Source organism: Maniola hyperantus, chromosome 6 (assembly GCF_902806685.2).
Source record: "Maniola hyperantus chromosome 6, iAphHyp1.2, whole genome shotgun sequence".
In the NCBI taxonomy this organism is placed as follows: domain Eukaryota; kingdom Metazoa; phylum Arthropoda; class Insecta; order Lepidoptera; family Nymphalidae; genus Maniola; species Maniola hyperantus.
In genome coordinates, this window is record NC_048541.1 from 6149562 (window position 1) to 6163352 (window position 13791).

General features: G+C 42.0%; 1 protein-coding gene across 1 annotated transcript in view; it reads left to right on the plus strand.

The window, feature by feature from the left end:
- The window catches only part of btv (dynein cytoplasmic heavy chain beethoven), a 66779-nt gene extending 52997 nt beyond the window's left edge, over positions 1-13782 (plus strand). Inside the window, exons 58-77 of the mRNA XM_034969665.2 lie at positions 264-420; positions 823-977; positions 1397-1584; positions 1954-2063; positions 2329-2619; positions 2939-3091; positions 3176-3295; positions 3633-3825; positions 4287-4429; positions 4852-4992; positions 5851-5949; positions 6608-6752; positions 7341-7576; positions 9595-9718; positions 10194-10318; positions 10837-10968; positions 11358-11499; positions 12015-12140; positions 12226-12365; positions 13394-13782. Coding sequence (XP_034825556.2) covers positions 264-420; positions 823-977; positions 1397-1584; positions 1954-2063; positions 2329-2619; positions 2939-3091; positions 3176-3295; positions 3633-3825; positions 4287-4429; positions 4852-4992; positions 5851-5949; positions 6608-6752; positions 7341-7576; positions 9595-9718; positions 10194-10318; positions 10837-10968; positions 11358-11499; positions 12015-12140; positions 12226-12365; positions 13394-13567 — 3094 coding nt within the window. The 3' untranslated portion in view covers positions 13568-13782. The remainder of the gene's footprint in view (positions 1-263; positions 421-822; positions 978-1396; positions 1585-1953; positions 2064-2328; positions 2620-2938; positions 3092-3175; positions 3296-3632; positions 3826-4286; positions 4430-4851; positions 4993-5850; positions 5950-6607; positions 6753-7340; positions 7577-9594; positions 9719-10193; positions 10319-10836; positions 10969-11357; positions 11500-12014; positions 12141-12225; positions 12366-13393) is intronic.
- The last annotated feature ends 9 nt before the right edge of the window (positions 13783-13791 follow it).

Below are 13791 nucleotides of genomic sequence, written 5' to 3' on the forward strand. Positions count from 1 at the left end.
CATGACAGTTTTTTTTAAAAATTATGGTCTTTGACAGCTCAGTATAGCCGGTTCCAAAGATGACACTACTATGGCCGGTTCGCTTATGCGCCACTTATCGGGATAAATTGATACATACGCACAGGCATACATCTGGGTAGTTAGAGCATGCGTCTTACGCAGCACGTTACGCAGTACGTTAGAGCATGCATCAGTGTAGTTAGACTGATAATCAAGTTTTATAATAAACATGCGTGTACTAATATTGAACTCTTGTATTTTAGGAATTACTTGAAAAAGTGGGGAGTATTAATAAACTTTGATGACTCGTCATTTTCTGTTATAAATTTTCTTTCAACCGCTGAGAAGCAATTAAAATGGGAGGCAGATGGACTTTCACAAGATCAGTCGGCCATCAAAAATGCTGTGTTTATTGATCAGGTAAATAACCGAAAGCAGTTGAAGTGGTTATAATTACGAGATATTTTTTGTAAAATTAGAGTGTAATTTTAGTAACTAAAAATATTACGAGGTTATAAAACAGAAATAGAAACATTTTTATTCAAATAAACTCTTTAAAGTAAAGTCGTTTTTAAGTAAATATGCCGTGTAGAAACCAAAGTGGTAATTGGGTTTGATAAAAAACTATCATACCCATTCCAGATTAGTGCACTTGCATCGTAGATTGCATCATCACTTACCACCAGGTGAGATTGCAGTCAAGGGCTAACTTGTATCTGAAAAAAAAAACCTTTTAATCGTCAAATGCATCTACCAATTGCACTGGTTCGGAATGCCTTTCCTACCGATTCAGATAATAAAAATCATTTTTTGTTGTCACAGTATCTTGAGGCACACGCGTGCAGCCTCACGCCGCTGATCATCGACCCGGAGCGCGAGACCGAGGCATGGCTCGGCCACACACTCGCCGCCACGCCGAGCGATTTCGTTCCTCAGCACAGTGACAAGCTACACACCGCTCTACAGTATGCCGTTAGGTGAGTTATATTACCGATATTATCCATTTGACCTGTCTTCAATCATTTCGGTTGGCTATTTCATATATCTATCTAGTTTTAACACTGACACAATAGTCACAACAGTCAGTGATCACATAAGACTGAGCAGTGAAAATGCGCTCTATAAATCACATACTGTCTTACTGGAATGTCATTTGTATCTCCGCAATCTGCCCAAATGCTCTTTGAAAAAATTCGCGATGCAGAGAGCTTACTTGTCATCCAAATGATATATGATAGAACAATGCAAGTTTATCAAGTATTGACATACATACCGAATTGTACGAATAGCAAAGTTGGCAATTATAATAACAACCAATTTAATAAGTCAATCTACAGTAAGCTAAGAAAATTCTACGTGACTTCGTATGATATCTTACTTATTATAAATTCACAAGGTTGAACCGAGTCATAGTGGTAACTGAAGTGGAAAACATAGAGGAATGGTGGTGGAACATAATAAGTTCGGGCAAAACGCGAGCGCTGCTCGTGACGCGCGACGCGAAGATATTGACGCGGGTAGCGCCGCACGCGCTCACTAGGCTCGCGCCCTTACACTTCACCGCGAGACTTCATGCGCTTGTCGGTAAGTTACAATCTAGAAAATTAACAAGTGTAGGGTTATTTTGTGCTAGGACTAGTCATTTTGTGACAAGAAAATTAATTGTTAAGTATGAGTTCATCGCACGTTTTTCACAACTACACACTATATACGTTAAGTATCTTAACTATGCTATGCGACATCTTAACAATGCGACACATAAAGTCAATGAAAGTATGAACGAACCAAAGCAAGCTTGGCGGCGTACTGGTTAGGCAACAAATCAGCCTCACTTGAAGTGAATTGAACCATAAGTCAACTCATAACGCGTCCGATAGATCAGCTCGTGTCTAACTTCTGCCCTGAACATAGAATTTATTAATGATAAATATTAACATAATCTAAATCTTTTAGATCAATTAGTCCACTATGCTATGCAAAAACAAAATCCTGAAATGAATGAAAAATCTAAAGAAATTAAATTAACGAGGGCTACTTTACAAAAACAGCAATATGAATTACAGGTAAGTGCTCAATGTGATATGAGTATATCACCTAATTAGCTCGTAGCTTAGACGTCGTTTATACAGAGGTAGTAAGTGGCCGAGATGTGACGCAGACACAGCTCCATGAAATGTTGACGTTGTGGTCACGCCACATCCTCCACGTATACGTCAGACATGCTAAGTATGCTGCGCACTTTTTCGCTATAAACTGCTAGTAAAATAATAACGGAATAACTTGGAAAAAATGTCTTGGTTAATCTTAATGCCTTTAATTTGTCAACAGGAGAATCTTCTCAAAGATCTATCGAGCAACGGTGATATATTACACGATGCGAATCTACTCGCATCCCTCAAAAAGACGCGTACGACTAGCGTTACTATATCAGAAGCCCTGACTTCAGCGAAAGCTATTGAAGTTGAAACGAAGGCAGCTTGTGAGGCTTATGAGGCCAGTGCGATTCGTGCTGCGCATTTGGCGCTCGCGGTGAAACAGTTGAGCTCTCAGAGACCGCTAGTATCTCTACCGATGGATGCTGTCCTTGACGTCTTTGTAAGCGCAGTTCGTCGAACAGGGGTAAGTCATTTTGTTATGGTTTTTTATTTCCTTGAACATGTCGTTTTTTTTGTCGTATGTATTAATTATCATATAATGACAATTTTCAGACCGAAACCTTTTTTGGCAGTCTCATACCTATTAAAACAGAAATTGACTTTTTCATTGTGTTGCCACTCGTAAGTCGCGAGCAACAACTAATTTGAAATCGCTGAATGCATTGCAAATGTTCAGAGTTTGAACTTCTTGGTCAACTATGATGATTTGTTCGTAGAGTGTTGCGTCGAATAGTGTTACTTTTCTTCCCGGTTTGTTTGACGCTTGATTCTTTCATTTTTAGAATGATCCTAAAAATATAAACTCAGTGGAAGTCACGAAGTATTTTACGAGAAGAATCATAGAGCGCGTATTGCTCAGCCTGCACAAGAAAGACAAGTACATCTGCGTCGTCCACTTGTTGAGACAGGTCTACGATCATCTGATACCGGAAAAGGTAACGAAGTTTAAATAAACGGTAAAACAAATTCTTAATGATTATAATAGCTATGTATTTTCACAAACGTACTTATATTCACAGATGTGGCAATTATTAATTGGAAACTTCAGTCTTATTGAGGACAAAAATGTGGTTAACGAAGTGAAAAAACAATACCAGTGGCTAAGCGACGTTTGTGTGAAAAAATTAGCCCAAATAAAGGTAACTAACAACCATTATGTACTTAACCAAAAGGGAGTACGGTTATGCATGCATGCGGTACACCACACATACATACACAATCAGAGTATACACATAGCGACGTGTTATCAGTACACGATGACATAAGCGTTATTTTATAAAATAAGCATATAAAATGTCTGTCTTATACATTAGGCAGAAGGGAAGGCTCGTCTTTTCTACGCCTGTTTGGTTGAGCAATTAATGCTGGCAACAGATGTTGCCCGCATTAATTACTCAACAAAAACGAAACGGATACAAAAATGAAATCTTTGATTTTGCTTGTCAGCAATTAATCCTTTGAATTTCACTTCTGCAGGTGCAGGATGACGAATTATTTGCAAGACTTTCTCTAGATAAATCTGACACTTGGTTGGAATTCCAAAAGTCAGGGGATCTGCATACTATTGGCAAACTGAATCTAAGTTTGTTTGAAAACATTGTCGCGGTAGCAGCCATGCGGCCTGATAGCCTGTACAGAGCAATCATTGCATTTGTGGATGATCTACTAGGTACGTAAATTGATATCCTAGCAAGGCATAGCTCCTCTAGAAGATTTTAGAGGGTTCCTAATGCCACGTTACTGGATTTCTATTTCAGCAGCTCGTTTATTTTAAGAGTTGCACCTCTGGTAGGTGCTGGAATGGCGACCTCGTACCGGATGACGCAGTGTTGGAAGACCCCCCACTAGGTGGACGGACGACATCAGACGAGTCGCAAGGAGCCGCTGGATTCAGGCGGCGTGACCGAGGCAAGACCGTGGCGTGTAGAAGTCCCTACAAGAGACCTATGTCCAGCAGTGGACGTCTATCGGTTGATGATGATGATGATGATGACCTCTGGCAGCAAAAAAGGCCCAAGCCCCTATCTCACTGTTTAATAAGTTTGTACATACTACGCTTGACTTCTGTCAACATCGGTGCGATTTAAAATCTCATACCAAGCATATTAGCCCTTCGTACTTTTTTGTCAGGAGCCGGTAGCGTGGCCGGCGGGGAGAGCGTGGGCGCGGCAGCGCGCTGGGCGGCGCCCACGCGGCCCGTGCTGCTGCTGGCGGCGCACGCGGCTGACGCGCTCGTTGCGCATGCGCAAACCCACTCGCGGACCCTGCTCACGGTAACATCCTACTCCTATTTTTTGATGTCTTGCTTTAATATTTTTGTATTTAACTATTTAGCTATATAATCTTTAATTTGAAATGAAATGAATGAAAATGAAACTTATATTTATTTATTTGTGAAAAACCCCCCGTCTTTCAGCCATTACAATAATTTTTACATTGAACAAAGTGGCAAAAATAAGTGATAAAATCTCTCAACTATAAGCGGTCTTCTAGCAAGTTTTTTGCGAGAGTTTGTAACAGAGAACTCGTAGGAACAAACGGGCTTTCTGCCAGTGTCGATACTAAGACCGTGCCAACTTATTGTGTGGTAGACGACATCCCCATAATGCCATTATGGAAATACCCTTTAGTTTGTGTTTTACTTAATATATCTGAAACTGAAAGCACACAATAATTTGTGTAACATTACATTCAGGTGGGAATAGAAGAAGGCCGTAGCTCCTGGGAAGCAGCACTGGAAACCAGTCGAGGCGGCGGTTGGCTCGCCATAGTGGTTGGCGCCTCGCCTTTCACCCGAGACTTGCTTTCCTTCCTCGCGTCACTCGCACAAAGGCCGGTAAGCAGTTCCCAAGTAGACAACAAACAGGTTTTGAATTCGTTCATACAAAGACGGTGTTTGCAACCTTTTTAGGGTTCTGTACATCAAAAGGAAAAAAGGAACCCTTGTAGGATCACTTCGTTGTCTGTCTATCTGTCCGTCTGTCGTGTCTGTCAAGAAAACCTGTAGAGTATTTCCCGTTGAACTAGAATCATAAAATTTGGCAGGTCTTATAGCACAAGTAAAGGAAAAATCCGAAAACCGTGAATTTGTGGTTACATCACAAAAAAAATTGAAATGTGTTCATGAACAAATAATTAGTATTTTCAACTTTCAAAGTAAGATTACTATACCAAGTGGGGTATCTATCATATGAAAGGGCTTTACCTGTAGATTTTAAAATAGTTGTTTATTTATTTTTACGCATTTTAGTTTTTGATTTATCGTGCAAAATGTCGAAAAATACGACTGTAGTACAGAATCCTCGGTACGCGAGTCTGAATCGCACTTCGCATGTTTAAAAAAAAATGACTAGCGCTGATCTGCTAGCAAGTGCATGATACCGCCTAAAAAAAAAAAAAGATTCCGACGAATTGAGAACCTCCTCCTTTTTTTGAAGTCGGTTAAAAATAGGGCGCGCTGGCCTATAAAATGCCTATTCACTCTTGAGTTGAAGGTAAATATATTAAATGTGGAGGGGACAACTGATTCCGGAAAGGTGTATATTGGGATATGGAATCGTTCGAACAGGTTTTAATTAGAAACGAGGAGGCAAATCGCGTTGTACGTGTCCGTGGAATTATAATGCCGATGCGATTATTGTATTCTTGCGCGTCTTGTTCATAAAATATAAATAACTTTCTTTCTGATTTTTAGGTAATGGATTTTGGCGATGAATTCCGTTTATGGATATTAGCTGAAGATCGCGACATACCCACGAATATATCAAATACGTGCATTAACGTGGTTCTTGAGGTTAGTTCATTCATCATCTTTCCATTCTTGTGTCTTTTCAGTATTTTGTTGTAGTATTTATATTCAAAAGACACACACACAAGGTCTTTGAGCTACATTTAAAGGAGACACTAATACATTCTCGGAGCTCTGAATATTCGCTTAGTTTACTTGAGGGATTTCAGTGTGCAGGAAATAAGAATCATTTTCCCATATAACACCTCATTCCTTCCAAAGTATATTGGGTATTTTTTTAAGTTCTCCACTGATTATCACAATAAGCTGCGGTATTGTCAATATGTATTTTAAAAACCTAGAGTTTTTAGAACCATTTAGACATGATAAGAAATAGTCAGTTAAAGAAAAGTAATTTGAACAGATGGGTGGCAAAACGTAAAAAGCTGAAAATAGAAGTGAAGTGTTTTTTTTAAATAAACATGCGCCTTGAAGCTGTTCTCCTTAGTACAGTTGAGTCATCGGCCAGCAAACTGATTGGTTACGTGGACGCTTGCTTCACACCATTACAATGACGGCCTTCATGACGGTGCGCCTCGAAGCGTGCATACCGAAACAACCCGAAGAAATTCCTCTTCCTTAGAATGTAGATTATAGACGACATCTATCGATACAAGTAACTGTTTTATTTCCAGTTTCTCTTTATGTATTTTGCTATGTTCAGGCAGCAGAAGGTGTGAAGCGCAACGTGTGTAATACGCTGAGCGCGTGGGGCCGCGTGCAGGGTGACGCGGCGCTGCTAGGGCTCCTTGCGCGCCTCGCGCTGTTCCACGCACTGGTGCAGGAGCGACGCGCATACATCCCGCAAGGTATTGCCTTTTCCTTTCTAATTCGAATTGCTAGGATATGGAACGCTCTTCCGATATCAGTTTTCCCCTCCACTTTTTAAATAGGTATCTTCAAGTTAAGAGTGAATATGCATCTTCTGGGCAACCGCGCTCTATCTTAGGCTGCATCATCACTTACCAGCAGGTTTGATTGAAGTCAAGTTGATATTCTATGAAGGACTATGTTTATTTTTGTCCTAAGCATGGCCACCAAATTTATAATTTGGAATATCCTAATTCCTACATTATTTTAAACTAGATTTTTAATAATAGTCTAGAAATTAATCAAAGCAAACGTTCATAATTTAATAAAAATTAAAATCAATATTATTTGGTAAATAAAAACTCCTGACAAAAATATTACCAAACCCTTTTTGATGTGTGACTTTTATGTTAAGAAAAGGTTTTTTTCTCGAATATATAAAAATGCGCTTCTTTAAATGAAAAACGAAGAATAATTTCAAAATCTAGGTCTCAAAAACTTTAAAATAAATTATATGCAAGTTTTGGACGCTGTTAGGGTATGCCCCTATACCTACTGCGACGGTGATCGACCGTGTTATATCGCAGGTTGGTCGCGCTGGTACGCATGGGAGTGGGGTGACGTGAGCGCGAGCCGCGCGGCCGCGCAGCAGGCGGGCGGCGCGGGCGGCGGGCACGCGGCGCGCGAGCTGTGCGGCGCGCTGTACGCGGCGCGCGCGGACGGGCGGCGCGACCGCGAGCTGCTGCGCGCGCTGCTGCGGCGCTGCATGCTCGACGCCGCCAGCGCGTTGCCCGCACCTCTACCTCTGTCCACTAGCATGCAGGTATACTTTGGGTAACTCATTTTTAGGGTTCCGTACCCGAAGGGCGCACCCTATTACTAAGACTCCGCAATCCGTCTGTCTGTCAACGGGCTGTATCTCTTGAACCTTAATAGGTAGAACTCGAAATTTCCACAGAATGTGTATTTCTATTGCCGCTATATCAACAAATACTAAAAATTTCCAAATTGAGGCCATGAAAATTTTAAAAAATGGAAAAGAGTTATTTCTTTTATGGTGGTACGGAACCCTTCTTGTGTGAGTCCGACTCAGTTGACCAATTTTTTGTGTTAAAAATTAAACGAAAACGGCGAGTTTGTACGCTCTGAACACAACGGGCCAGCCGACGCGTTATCGCGTCTACCGATATCGTACGAGCGACCTTCCGCACGCCTCGACCAACAAATAAGTTATATGAATTTATTAGAGGAAACCCTGCCTGTCAATTATAAACAGATCTCTAAAGAAATCCAGAAGGATACCGTGCTATGTAAAATATCGAAATATGTTATGTTTGGTTGGCCGTCGGCTGCCAGTTCTGAGGTAGAAAAACCATATTTCGCTCGTAAGAATGATATATGTATGGATTTAGGATGTCTTATGTATAAATATAGGGTGATTATCCCGTCGGGGTTAAGGAAAGCGGTGCTGAGTGAACTTCATGAGGGACACTTGGGTATGAACAAAATGAAAAATATTTCGCGAAATTATGTTTATTGGCCAAACATAGATAACGATATCGAAGAGCTTTGCCGCTCATGTCCAGCTTGCAGGCATGTGCGCGACGCGCCCGCGTGTGCACCTCTTCACCCATGGGAGTTCCCTCAGCATCCGTGGCAGCGTTTACACGCGGATTTTGCCGAATGTTTTGGTAAGCGTTATTTGGTTGTAGTAGATGCACACTCAAAGTGGATTGAAGTGATGGAGATGGCAAGTACGACAGCCAGCGCAACCGTGAAATCTTTGCGATCAATATTTGCCCGATTTGGGCTATGTGCCCAATTGGTTACAGACAACGGCCCGCCATTTTTATCGGACGAGTTCCGGACGTATTGTTTCAAGAACTGTATTAAGCACACGACATCGGCACCTTATAGACCTCAAGGGAACGGAGAAGCGGAAAACGCGGTAAAAACTGTAAAAAAGGTTATTAAGCGAGCTAAATTTGAGAACGAGGATGTGTCCGTTGCTTTACACAGATTTCTTTTTCAATACCGAAATTGTGATCACGCGACAACTGGAATTTCGCCAGCAGTCGCATTACTAGGGCATAGACTCCGGAGTAGACTTGATGCATTGCGCCCAGACATCGCTTCCACTGTCCGCGAGGCACAGGACAAGCAAAAGCAGGGAGGCAAAGGCCTAATCCGAGAGTTTAGCGTCGGTGAAGCTGTGCTAGCGCGCGATTATACCCAGAAGGGGAGGAAATGGTCGGAAGGCGTAATATCGGAGAAAACAGGCCCGGTGTCTTATAAGGTAAATATAAGTAATGGTAATGAATGGCGTAGACACCAGGACCAGTTGGCCCCGATAAAAAAAATAGATATACCTTGTCGCGCGCAAGCACAAGCCAGCCAGACGAAGTTGCTACTGCGAACGGTGCCGGTGTCGAAAGCGACACGGATACACCCGGCGATGCAGATGGTCAGTCAGTCACGAATCACGACAATAAAGAACTTTCGGGGCACGAAGACTCGCTGGAAATGCCAAATTCGGAGCAACCGGCCCCTCCATCGCCCGGTGTGTCGGCGCGCGCTTTGAGAGCGTACAAACGCTCCACTAAACAAAAGTTGTAATGTAGTAGGTTTGTAAGGTATTGGTAAGAGGTAATCAAATTAATTTGTATTTTTGGTAATTATTGCTGTACTTAAAAAGGGAGGTATGCAAGGTAGTTTTAAAAAGTTTAGAATAAATGTCAGTTAGCTTCCGACGCTTGTTTCATTACTTAGCAGTTATGCTGAATTTTATGTAAACCGATATAATTAGGTATACCTATCCATTTGTAAAACCACTGTCACCAGGAATACATAACAGCATACGAGGCGTTGCCCGACATCGACTCGCCGCAGCTGCTGGAGCTGCCGGCCAACTGCCGTGTGGCGTGGGAGAACAACGCCGCCGGGAACATCGTCGCGGGGCTAAGAGGTACCTTTATTCCATTTTATTTTTTACCATTAAGATGCGCCCCCAAAAATGCCTGCGCTAGCTGTATTAAGTATATATTTTAGAGTCTTATCTAACTCTTTAATTAAAATAATAATCAATCATTTCTTTAAATTCTACATTGCTTTCCTAGCATGATGCACTTACTCGCCCCTACGTTCCAACTGAGTTTAACGGTTTTACAATAATAATACGATAGAGTATTTGCACCTTTATAGTCAATTTAACAATGTATCAAAGAGGGAGGCGCACTAAGCTAAGAGGAGAGGGATACACCTTTATTGAACTGAATACGCGGCATCGTATCGGAACCATATATCGCATGACTGCTTTGCAGAGTGGTAGGCATAGCCGCGGCCTTCTACTATACTTTTCCGTAGTCAATTTAGACATTGTTAGATTGTAGATACTTTAGATTTAGATATTCCTAAATTATCGTTCGATTGTTTTGTTATAGAATTGAACACGACTGCGGTAATCAAAAAGACGGATACTACAACTCCTTTAAAAACACTTTTGGCACTGTGGAAAAAGTTGATGTCCGGCTGCCCTCTTATCAAAGCTGACTATCATATCGAAAAGGTGCGTAGTTAAGGTCTCTGAAAGCCAATAAAATAAGATAGTGCAATATATTGCACTTTACATTTACGTGGTTCACCGACAGGGGAATAATTTGAATAAAAAAGCGAGCGCGAAATTTAAAAAAAATAGTCCATGTGGATTTAGATTTTTAAAAATCCTGTGGGATCTCTTTGATTTTCCAGGACCGAAAGTAGCATCCCAGGGAAGGACATAAGTTCTTCTCTGGGATGCAAGCTAGCTCCGTATCAAATTTTGTCTAAACGGATGGTCAATGATAAAATAGCAGAAAGACAGACGCACTTTCCCATAATTATATATTAAGTATTGTATGGAAATGGTACGAATTGCGTGCGTAAAAAGTTTTTAAACCCACTCTACGAATATCAAAAGCGGACGGACGTCTGATCCAACATAATAAATTATGGATTCGTTGTTTCGCTCAGTCTGAACCGACGTATCGTAAAGACAAATCGTACCATATATTATTATGAACAGCTTAATATTATGCGGAATATCAGGTGGGTGGCGGATGGTGGGGCGCGGTGTGCGCGGCCGAGCTACGCGACGCGGGGCACGCTGCGCGCGCGCTGCACGCCGCGCTGGCGCGCCTCGCGCACGCGTCGCCGCACGCGCCCGCGCTACTGCACAAGGTTAGCCGGAAACATACTTGCAACACACCACATCGCCCGTATTGAATCGAATCGAAAATCGCTCGTTTGGCCAAAACATGAATGGACCTAGAACAAAGCCTTGAGTGTTCCACCCATGAGTGAGGCTCATCCAGGTGACTTGACGTTGTTTACACAATTGAATACGATCACTGACGTCAGACGCAATGAGGCTAAGGTCTGAACTAGGTCTTTAATAATTCCATAGTCTGTGATCAATGTAAGCGATGTAATATAAATACCAATAGCATTATCTGAGTTTTCTCACGCTCTGAATTCTCCCACACACAATGTATTAAATTAGTAGAGACCCTGCTTAGCTTTTGATTGATTATTTATTAAAACTGAAAAATGATTGCTTTACTTTCCAGGTGCCAGATGAGTGGCAGCTGCTGTGGGGCGGCCCCGATATACCGGAGGTGTATTTGAAAGAGTTCTGCTATCGCGCCCGAGCCGCGGTCGAGCGAGTTCGAGCGAATGAACTCAAATCCAACGAGGACTACTTTCCTACAGGTAGGTGTTTGTTTCTCTTTTTATCTCAATATGAGATTATCAAACCACTTGCCTCCTTACCAAGGGTTAACTGGAAGGGTATTATTATATTCTATATGTATTATATTCGCCTATTAATTACATTATATTTTTATATGCAATAAAGAGTTTAAAACAAGCAAACAAAACCACACATTTTTGTTGATATATTATGTAATAATCTTAGAACTAGAGCAGATGAAAATAGCGATAAATTATAACACTTTGTAGGACATATTAGTAACTAACTGATGATTAGGTCCACGTGAATTTACGGTTAAATTTTTGTAATTTTGGAACTCTTGATTTTGCGGGTGAAAATATAGAATCCTATCTCCCTTTACTATAGCGGTATAGCGGTTGAGCTGTGAAAAAATGTGGCGCCATTACAAAATTTATCTAAACCACAGTTGGGTGTGAGTGGACTTTAGAGGTCATAATAGGTGTAGTACTGACATATAACGAAATGTTACTGAGATACAATGCTTGCCGCCCAGAAGTGGACCTGCGCTCGTTTGTGCGTCCGCAGCGCGTGCTGTGCGGCGCGCGCGCTCACTCGGCCGCACGCCGCGCTTGCTCCGTCGACGCGCTCGCTCTCACTGCGAAGTGGGATGTTACGACTGGTATGTTTACTTTTACATTTAACGGTCAGTTTTAATCAAATTACACGTAATATGTAGCCGTCTGTAGGATTTTTTCACTTTGTAGAGAATATTGCGGACGACATGGTAGTGCGCGGGCTGCTGCTGAGCGGCGGCGAGTGGCGTGCGGGCGCGCTGCACGCCGCACCACGCGACGTGCCGCCGCACGCGCCCGCACCACCACTACTACTGCGCTATGTGCCGCAGGTCGGTACATATAATAGTTTATTCCGCTTCTTCTGCTCGAGGCATTTTGGCTTTATTGCTCTAGTGCAGAAACCAGCGTACTTGTATTAGTAAAGATCAGTGCATTTTCCAATGTAAAAAATGTATCCGCTTTTCAAGACCAAATATTACGTAATTCAGTAAAAAAAATCAACGATTACTATGTAGTACAAGACGGGACATTGCGAAATATGTTTGCGGCCTGCACCTCGTTTTTGCTTACAACTTGATGTCCAATCATACTAATTTTAGCAGCTTCATATCAGTAAGATAGCGATTTTTGTTTGAAATACCCCTTCTATCGTTAGGTAGGTACTAATTTTCTCCATATTCAGTGTTAATCTGTGATACTAATTTCCTACATCAACGGAAATTGATAGTTCATACATAAATGCGAAACTGTGTCTGTTCACTAGATTTCATGGCATATCCGTCATACCAAGTTTGACGAAAGTTACAGAGATAGCTTACATTCCGACCACCGGAGAAAGGAGGATACTTTTGGTCTCGGAAAATCAAAAGCCCACAGGGTTTTTAAAACCTAAATCCACATGGATGAGTTGCAGCAGAGATAGCTTGTATCCTGAATAGCATTTTACTATAATGACTAACGTGATTTGAAATCGTAAGGGCGGTTACGCACTCATCCTATCCGAGTCCGTAAGAATACGTTCCGAAGTAGTCACAGAATTATTTATATGGTAGATCATGACATAATATGATGTAGTTATTTTTATAGTCGTATTTTCACGGATTCGGATCGGATGAGTGCGTGATCGTTCTAAGGCGAAGGCTACACGTTCAATAAATATTATGATCCACAGCTATTTCATTCCATGTACATACTGAGCATTAGACTAGAGTATTGGCGGATCGCAATATGGATCACAGGATTTCTAGATTTCCAAATTCCTGATTGTCATTCCACGATATTGAACATGTAGCCTTCACCTAAGGAAACACATTGTGAGATGTCAGATGTGAACTCATACTCTTATTCTATTTTGCAGGACGCGCAGTCGGCCCCGTACGGCGAGCACGCGCACGCGTTCGAAGTGCCGGTGTACGCGAGCGCGGCGCGCGACGACGAGCTGGCGCGGGTGCGCGCGCCGCTGCACGCACAATTCGCGCCGCGCACTGCGCTTTTGCACGCGCTCGCACTCTTTGTAGCGCCCAGCGATTGAATTCTTGTACAGGGTGTATAGTGCACGCACACAAGTAGTCCAATCTGAACACAATGCGTATGACTGCACATGACCAGACACCAGACTCGTGGCTAGCAAATAGCAATACAACTTAGTATGTACAAAATCATGCACACATCAAAGTGCACTGCAAAAGCCACGCTGATCACAGCCTAACTTCGGGTACCACTTTAAAACATGTTTAAATGTTTATTTATAAGATA